Below are 9,667 nucleotides of genomic sequence, written 5' to 3' on the forward strand. Positions count from 1 at the left end.
TCATCAGGAGTCCTCTAACCTCTGTGGTTTGTCCGACTCTCAGGAGATTTTTATGACCAGACCCACTGATGCATTTCCATCTTCTATGAGTGACACGACTTTGTCTGCAGATGCTTCTGCTAAAAGTTTTAGCCTGTTTGACTCTCAGACAATATCCACAGAGAATGAAACGATGCTCAGCACGATTGTCCCTGACGCAGGCCCTCTAAACCAAGATGGAAATCAGTCCTCTGGCTCTTTTGGTGGATCAGGCCAAACAAGAGAGGAGAACACTGACTTTGACATATTCAGCTCAAATGTTGATCTGTTTACTCAGCCCTCTTTTGTTAATGTGTCTGATCAAGAAGGAGCTGATGCTTCCACAACCCACCCAGCTACCTTTTCCAATGACATCTTTGGACTAAATGACGTCTCAAATGCTACAGATATGTTTACTGTACCACCAAGTAGTTCAGCATCTTTTAAATCATTGAATGATTTACTTGCTTCAGATTCAGCTTCTCCTGCTGCACCTGCAGCTCAGATAGACCTTTTTGTTGATGACATCTTTGCATCAGAACCACAGTTGCTCCTAATGTCTGAACCAAGTGACAGTGGACTATTGGGCAGTGGTTTAGAGTCTGAAACCACTGTCACTGAGCAAGCAGCAGAATACCCTGTCACAAACAGTAACTGGATGGATGATCTGCTTGGGTGATAGCTGGACATTGTGTAATAAAGTTGAAACTACATAAATCATTTTAACATATTTACATGCACTATTAAATGCAGGGATATGATAAGTCAATAATTATCTAATGAAAATACAACTATTTTTGTTTTCATTTGCAAATGCATTAAATTTAGAAGTCCGAATGAAACAAAATCAGTAATATTAATGTAATTTCAAATGCTTGTGTTAAATATGTCTTTACTGTAAATTACATCTGCAAACTTAGTATTTTATGACATAAAGAGAAACAGATTCAGTAATTTTTGCAGCAAAACTGAACATTTTAAAAGTAATTTAAAATAAACAAATAGGTAATAAATATTATTATTCAAGAGTATAAAAAAGTGTAATTTGTGTAACTTTATGTTCTGATATGAAACATTTTTTTCTGAATGTATTGATTAATGAATAATCTTTATGTATGTAAATATGCTCTTTGCTTATTGATACATAGCTACATAAACTTTACCCTGCAGAATGATGTGCTGTATATATGAGTGTGACACTAAAAGGTGTTTTCAAATTCATCAACTAAAAGTGGAAAGTTTCTTTTGCTCACCTACAATTAAGGTGAGAGAACTAAAGAAAGTTAGAATGTTAGATGTTGACCACTTCCAAATCATTTTCATTTTGCATCATCACAACAGTATTTTGGGATTATTGGCAGAAAGTAATTAAAAACCTTTTTTGTTCCATCGTTGAATGTAGAAGGCACTATAATGGATTAAAATACACTCAACAGGATACTCAGACTGAGTAAATATATTAAACTATACAGTATAGCAAGTGGAGAGTGCTTTCTTTAATCTGTAAAGCCCACAACCCAAAATATAAGAAAAGCATGTTGCAGTTATACAGTGTCATACAGTTGTCAGTTTATGTGTCATTAAGAAATGGCTTGGTCTGGTTATTTTCATTTTATTAACATGTTTACAGCTGGGTTGAGTTTGGATCTGGACAGCTTGTTATGTTTCTGGAGGTCCTATTTCTGAAAATATATTAGGAGAGGTCACAACTCATTTCTCATAATGCTCCACTTATCATCTTCACATCTAAACTACACCCACTGATTCTCAGTAATAAGGATAACCAGTGGGATGACCTGAGCATCCTGATTGCAGGTGCACCCCCCAGTTGCACCTACAGTAATTATCATTCCACGTTTCAAGCTATTTAATGGACACTCAGGTTAAAGCAAGCCTTCAGTATATCCTAAATAGTGTTTAGGAAAGGCTGGGAAGTTGACACTTGTGAACACCTACCTAACAGAAGTTAGAAATAAGTCCTGAATAAACACATTATATATATATCCAGCCCCATTTAGGTAAAAAATGAGCTGTAACAGCTAAGAATGTAACAACAATGCCAAAGTCTACAAAACAGGAAAGAAATAAAAACAAAAGATCACAATCAGACCAAAACAAATGATAGTGTCACTTTCCTAAAAGTCCATTTTGCTAAGGGATTTACCTTCAGGAACAGTAAGGATAAGTATGGTAGACAGTCCTCCAGCCACACATGTTGCTATGAGTAATATTTTTCTCCCAGAAAACCTCTAATAGCCATATGCAAAGTATGAGCACTGGTATTTGAATAGAACCAAACAAGAGCTGGAAAGGTTCACTGTAAACCTGTTTGAAGACACACAAACACAAACAGAACAAGGATGAGCCATAAAGCATCCAACATTATACACCATTCTTAATCTATATGCGCACTGTTTTTGAACTGTAGCCATGAACAGTGCAGCCATGCACCGGTGCAAAGGGGGAAATGCACACTATAATACATACTATAAGAAAACACATTTACAATTACTGTACATTAATTCAATGTGAAGGCACATTCGGTCTGTGGGTAACTGGAAACATAAGGGCATAGTACCACATAGCTGAGTCACACATGCTCCCCAATTCAACTTACACTTACAACTTAAAAGAAGCAAGAGGATTCAGTTTAACTTACATTTTAAGCCAAATTCAAGAAGAAAAAGATATTATTATACAAAATAACAATTTTCTTGAAAAGTTATCTACCTCACCATCATGTGTCAGCAGATTCACTGTGTAGAGCAGAAAAGAGAGAAAAAAAAGGCTGTACAGGGGGGTTTGAGAATGCTGGTTTCCTCCCATTGACATGCATGTCAGGCTATTGTGTAACTGTGTGCATGAATTTTTATCTGTATGACTCTCTGCATCAGACCTGTGACAGGATCTGTCCAGGGTCTATAACGCTGCTGTTCACCCAGTGACAACTGGGATTAACTCCAGCATCCTATGAACCTTAACACAATAAACAGATACGGTGATGATAGAAAGCTAATGATTAGTTTGTGAGTACGTAGTTCCGAATAAAACTGAATTGACTCGGCACATCTTTCTTTTTGGATTGACAAGGTTGACAAGAAAGAAGTCTGGTTCCTTAAGCCAACTGCCAGATAACCTCATGCTAAATGCTTTATTGTATTCACTAACTACTCACTTTGTGCTTCTGCTGTTCAGAACTGAGAAGGTGACATAAACTGGATCCATCTGAATCTTTTCATTTGCAGGAGGCAGTTAAAACTCATACTAAGGGTGAATCAAAATGGTAAAATAACACGGGGAAAAAACTGAAGAGAGCTGCAGATTAAGTTAATCATTCTGTGGATATTATTTGCTATCGGTGCCTCCACATTGTCATTTGATAAATATTGCTTAAACTTTATACATACTATTTATACATACTTTCTGACTTACTTTCATTTTTCTTTCCTTAGCTAACCGAGTCTTGATGAAGACTCGCTCATACATGTACTGAACACCATTATATGAGATGTGACCTTTGACAACAACAGGTTTTTAAAGCTGTGTAGAATGTCCTCATTTCAGAGTGGTGAGACAGGATAAACATCTGGAGAAATTTTTTATGATGATCATTACACTGCCCTCTTCTCGACGATCTTAACAGTGAGGTTACATTTTATTGCACAGCTTTGTGATTTATTGTACAGCTCTGTGATCATGTTTGTCAGGATGTTAGTTTCTGAAGAGAATCCCCCACAAATGCAGTAAAAGTCATCTAGAACAAACTTTGAAACAGTATTTTGCTGTCTTCTTTTTCTGAACACACCCAGGTATTTAACATTATTTGACAAAAAAATAAAGATATTTTTTTCTGCCATTCTGCATTCATTTTTTATTCACACTGTCTAATGTATATATTTTTAAAACAAATAAATGAAGTTAAAACATACAAAAGAATAATGACAAAATCCCTTTTCCCCTCTTTATTCTCTGATACCTATAGGGGATATATGTAGACATATATGTACATATGTAGACTCAGTAAGGGGGCCCGACCCCCAGGTTCAGCAGTGTCCAGTAAATGCTGAATAATGTTCTGTTTGAAGCAAATGCATTGTGTTTTGGAAATTTTGACCACTTGGACCAACGTCTACATCTTGGTTGACTTCAGCTTTGGAATACTTGCTGTTTGTGAGTAGGCAACAGTTCTGAAAGACACAGGATAACTGCGTGAAAGATATCTGTGACAAATGAGGTAAGAGTAATAATCTAATGTGATGACATCTGTACAGTGACAGAAAAATGTGAGTGAACCATTTGGAATTAGCTGAGTTTGTGTCTTAATTGTATCTTAGAATATGGCCAGATCTTCATCTAAGATTAACAAACACATCTGTTTAAATAACCACCAAATTGATGTATTGCTTGTGTGCATATTGAGTACACATTCATATTGTTTTAGCTGATGGCCTCCAGAAAAGCTTGTAGGAATCAGATGTTGCAAACCTGCAGTTAAATCATTGAAATGGGATTAAAGGTATGATTTAGAAATACTCTTTCCTTCACAAGAAGCATACCATGCCTCACAAAGCTCAGAAGACTTAAAAGTTGTTGATTTGCATAAAGTAATTTAAATAAGCCTCAAAGAGTCAGATAAACTGTCTATAAATGTACTCAAATTGCTGTAGTACATATTCTGTGGGTGGATAAGTGGATATCCAGCCAAGATTACCATAAAGGGCACAACTCAAAATGCTCAATTAGGTAATAGTCAAAAGTAACAACTACAGGAATAAAGGAATCTTTTGAGTCTACAAATGTAAATTGTTGAATAGGCATGATATGTCTTAGTAGTTTTAGGATACCATGCGTCATGCACCATGGTCTTGCAGTGTCAGGGCTCCACTGCGTGCTTGCTAATGAGAAGCTTAACACTCCACAATCATACTGGGAAAATATTTTATGGACTGATAAAACAAAAGTTGAACTGCTTAGGAAGAATGTACCACCTACACCCTGTATGGCATAAAAAGTTACCGCACACAACCATGAAATGAAGAAGCTGAGTGATAGGGCTGGAAAACCAGCACAAACATCAAAGTGGATCTGGCTTTAAAAGCTTTAAACTGAGAAAATCTTTATTTTTGGAGTGGCCCAATCAAACCTTAGATCTCAGCCCAAAATTATGAAATGACCTTCCTTACATTCCCACCAGATAACCTGAGAATATGGAATATAAATGTGTAAGTTACCTATTGCCTTCAGCCTCATCAGCTGTCTCAGGAAGCTCTTTTTTCCTGGTCTCAGGAAGCAGGAAGCCAATAACTCCACTGAATATTGTAAGGCTGCCTACAACTGAGATGGGTGTGACCCAGTGGTAAATGGCTAAGATGTTAAGCAGTGGAGACAGTAATGAACCTATTCTTCCTGATATGGAGCCTAAAGCTGAGGCTGTTTGTCTGAAAGAGAAAAGGTTAAAGTTTAAATAGTGCATTTACTAATAAATATTTGAATTTAAACACACATTGTACAAATTGTATAGTATATACATATACTTTTGCAATTGCTTTGACATTTTAGTGTTGCCTAATAGGTGGGGCAAAAAAAGAACGAGACTAAATGTTTAATGCGAAAAACTACCTAACAGATGTTGGAAACAATTCCTGTATAAAGACAGTACATATGGAAGAAGCCCAGGTCAGGAAAAGGCGCGCTGCAACCGCACAACATGTAACCACAATGCCATGTCCTAAAAAAAAAAAAAAGATTAAACTTGACGGAGGAACAGGGCAAACTGTCATTTGGCTAACCAAATAGTTTACCTTGAGGAACAGATAGCATAAGTATGGAAGCAAGTCCACTTAGCACAAGTGTCACTATATATAATACTCTTCTCCCGAAAACCTCCAGCAGCCACATGGAGAGTAAATTAGCTGGTATTTCAATAGCACCAAACAAAAGTTGTGTCATGAAGATGCTCAAGCCAAAGGTTCCCATATTCAGGTACAGCCAGTATAGGGCAAGGTTAAATGAAAACCTTTAAAAAGTAGAAACACATATAGTCAGAGGACATAACAGACATCCTGTTTTTATAATACATGCATAACAATTTTTTAACAATTACTTCTCAGATTTTTGATTCTGCAACTTCAAATAACCAACTAAGTAACTTACCAAGTCAACCAGTCTGCTACTAAAAAAGGACTATGAATTATTTGTATAATAAAAGCTATGTTGCTAGGTCCATTTTATAAAGTAACTTACCATGCCAATAATATGATGAAGAAATATCTGGTCAGAAGGGACGATCTGAAAATAATTTTTATGCCTCCTTTGTTCACAGTATCTTTCACTACAATCTGTGGCAGAAATATTATTTCACACTCTATAAGTCATTTGTTATACATCCATCAACAAATAAATGTACTTGGTGGCTATAATGTTGATTTCTGAACAACAGTTATTATCAATTATAGTCATAAATCAAAAAATAAATATTGATTAAATCTATTAATAGGAAATGAAACAAATAAATACAAATCAAAACTTGTAAATATCTGGGCAATTAATTAATTAGGCCACAAATGTCTATGAAGAATGTCCTGCCATGTTAATGTCAGTGACACCTCACATACCATTGGGGTATGTACCTATATCTCTTTTGTTTGGCTAAATAATTGTTTCAATTGTTCAAATTTGATGGAAATAGGAAGACAGGAAAAGGAAGAGATGGGACCCTACTCAGACAAATTAAACTGCTAGAGCATCAATGGTATTTGTAATAATCTTACAATCTCAATTAACATAACATGATGTCAACGTCACATTTTACACTGTAAAGCTGATGTCAGTTCTTGAACTATTGTGTGTAAAAACATTAAATTTTAGAACCTTGTCAAGCAAAGAGTCCGGAACAGTGCGTTTGTTGATGGTTGCTGCCTTTACAATCAGCTGTTTAGCCTCTTCTGACCTTCCTCTTACTAACAACCACCTTGCTGACTCAGGAATAAACCTGATAGAAATAAAGAAAAAGCCAGTTGAAACAGAAATAAAGCATTAAAAGGAAATACAAAAGGTTTGGTGCTCACCATATGTAGACAGCAACCAGTGCGACTGGAATTGCTGTGATTAGTTGTGCCAGTCTCCAGTGTCGGATAGCATAGATCATACCAGCAAGGATGCACTGTCCAACTGCACCAAATAGCTGAAACACACATACTCCCCATGACCTTTTGGATGGCCCGATCCATTCAATGGCTGCAGTAACAACAACATTTAGAAAGCAATAATGGCAAAAAAGCAACACATTAAATAGTACTGATACCTACTGTAATGATGTAACTACTAGTAATGATTTCTACTGGAATCATAATTCATAATATTGCAATTTATTTGTCATTTTGTCTTGTCTTTAATAACTTTTGCTGCCTTTTTATACACAGTCGGGTCTACAATTTGATAAACTGTGTGTTAAACGTGGCCCCTTTATCGAGGCTACCGCTGTTTATTATGTTTGTCTTCTCACAAATTGATGTGTGTATTTGAGTTTAAAAACTTAGTTTTAAATAAGTGCTTGAATTCAGACAGAGAAAAACAAGGTGTCTCATTTCTGGTCAGACCTCAGTCAGCTTGATCAGTTTAGCTTAAATTCTGGAATACATTTTTTACCCGTTTCACTAAAAACTAGAACTGATTATATCCATAATAGCATGGTAAAGGACAGAGGCTAAGGCAATGCAAGTTTTTCTGAGTATGGTAGTAAAAAATGCAAGACTAGACTTTTGTTTTATTCTAACACAATCACACTAGTTATCTCTATTTTTGCTTTCACAGAAGGAAGGCTGAACAGGGCTTTTTAAAACATGTTCCTTAACACTACAAACAAATGTCACATAGCTTGTTGGGCTTCTAAGGAAGGATTGGTTCCTACAAAGTCAGAAACCAAAACAAAGAGCATGAATTTGGCTTACTAATTAATTTTGTACGTAAATGTAAAACTGGCAATCTCTGAAAGAAAATATTTTACTGATAGTGAACTGTATTGCTTTTAAATTGTTGTTTACAACTCACTTTACAACCACATCTCTGTCACATACAATGGATATTTTCACATACTAAACCAAATAAATATATATGTAAATTGACTACTAAGAAACTAATTTTCAGATATCATGAAAACAATATTCTATTATAAAAACTATATTAGGTGCAACTGTGTTCTAAATGTGTCCAAAAAAATACACATACACATACCCAGTATAATACAGTTCATTCGATATCCTCCAGTTCCAACTCCTACTAAGAACTGAGATATTAAATAAAAGTAGACATTGGGGCACAGTGCTGTTGTCACAACAAATATGAACATTATAACCAGTGGAATTTGATTCGCTCGTTTCCGGCCAAACCTGCAACAGAAACACACAATAAATCAAGAGTAGCTTCTGTTAGGTTAAACACACTAAAATTAAAAAGCTACTGGTTATGTGAATGCTAATGAAGGCAAAGACAGAAATACTATTACTGTGCACTCCATTTCATAGTGTGTAATTATGCATGGTATATAGTGTGTATTAGCTGTGTAGAGTTACGCTGTAAAGTATGTAAATGTTTCTAGCATCATAGACTACCTATAGTGCACTGAAAAGACTTACGACTCAGCAAAAGGTCCAAACACAAAAGAGCCAATAAGAATGCCACTCATGAACAACGCTTGTATCACTTCCACCAAGTTAGCCCGGTCACAGACTAGATCAAACTGTTGAAACAATTCCATAAATTTAAATTAAATGTTTCATGGACGTGATTAGTAAATGCTTAGACTCATCACACACTTACATCAGTTACTATGGTGGCTTCATACAGCATGTTGTAGTATATCCATCCGCTCTGGCATACTGTGGTCTCATTGAGTCCATATTCTCTGATGGCACTGATGTCCCAGTCCACAGGAACAAACATCCGACACCTGCTGAAGCTCCCATCCACCTCCCGGGGCAGAGTCAGGTTCAGCTGCTCATCTATGGTCAGGTTAGGATCAGTTCTCAGGATCCAGTCTGTGTTACAGTGTCGCTCTGGATCTGTCTGGATAAAAATGAAGCTTGCAAAAACAAAAGCCTGAACAATGTTTGGAAAACAAAGTGCAAACAGAGTGACTTGCTGGAAGAATCCAAATTCTCCAATGGTCCTAAGGATCTCTCCAAAGTCAGCCATGCTTATGTCAGTGCTGCCCTTTGTGAAGATTTAAAAAGACTGGAGTACAAACTCAATCAATGTTTAACTTGTATACATTAGATTTAAGCTGAATGATTCCTTTTAACCCGTGCACTACCTAAAGTGCAGTAAAACATATTATTCTCTTCAGGATCTGCTATTTTTCTGACACTCACTTTCACACCTATGGACAATTTCTATCACTAATCAACCTGACTCTATGTTTTTTGTGAGGAAAACAGAGTATCTACAGAGTAGAAACAGGTAAAATGTGCAAAAATCTTTACACAAAAGATGCAGCCAGTCAGCAGGTTCAAGCCCAGGACTTTCTTGCTGTTCCACCTTTTGTTGCTTATCATGTATGTTTTTATTCTCAACACAGCTGAACTCCATGTTACTTCATGCCTACACATACAATAGATGTACATTAGATGTCTTCTCCAAATGCCTGTTCATC

The 9,667-nt window shown here is 36.2% G+C and overlaps 1 protein-coding gene across 1 annotated transcript; it reads right to left on the bottom strand.

The window, feature by feature from the left end:
* Positions 1–1,298: 1,298 nt before the first annotated feature.
* On the bottom strand, positions 1,299–9,212 carry LOC137098794 (solute carrier family 22 member 13-like). Its single transcript, XM_067475412.1, has 10 exons — positions 8,836–9,212; positions 8,652–8,755; positions 8,251–8,405; positions 7,086–7,254; positions 6,889–7,009; positions 6,262–6,356; positions 5,820–6,034; positions 5,638–5,746; positions 5,250–5,456; positions 1,299–4,205 (listed from the first exon to the last, which is right to left on the bottom strand). The coding sequence occupies exons 1-10, from the start codon at positions 9,208–9,210 to the stop codon at positions 4,148–4,150; spliced, it is 1,608 nt and encodes a 535-aa protein (XP_067331513.1). The 5' UTR covers positions 9,211–9,212; the 3' UTR covers positions 1,299–4,147.
* Between the last annotated feature and the right edge of the window lie 455 nt (positions 9,213–9,667).

The sequence above is a fragment of the Channa argus genome, chromosome 14 (assembly GCF_033026475.1).
Source record: "Channa argus isolate prfri chromosome 14, Channa argus male v1.0, whole genome shotgun sequence".
In the NCBI taxonomy this organism is placed as follows: Eukaryota; Metazoa; Chordata; class Actinopteri; order Anabantiformes; family Channidae; genus Channa; species Channa argus.

Bases quoted from the DNA above. Each gene is read 5' to 3' on its own strand.
- LOC137098794 (XM_067475412.1), bottom strand. From the start codon at position 9,210: ATGGCTGACTTTGGAGAGATCCTTAGGACCATTGGAGAATTTGGATTC. The intron at 6,357-6,888 runs GTTCTAAAATTT...TTTCTGCCACAG, and splicing joins CGGACTCTTTGCTTGACAAG to ATTGTAGTGAAAGATACTGT. The intron at 4,206-5,249 runs GTAACTTACACA...TGTGTCTTTCAG, and splicing joins GATGAGGCTGAAGGCAATAG to AACTGTTGCCTACTCACAAA.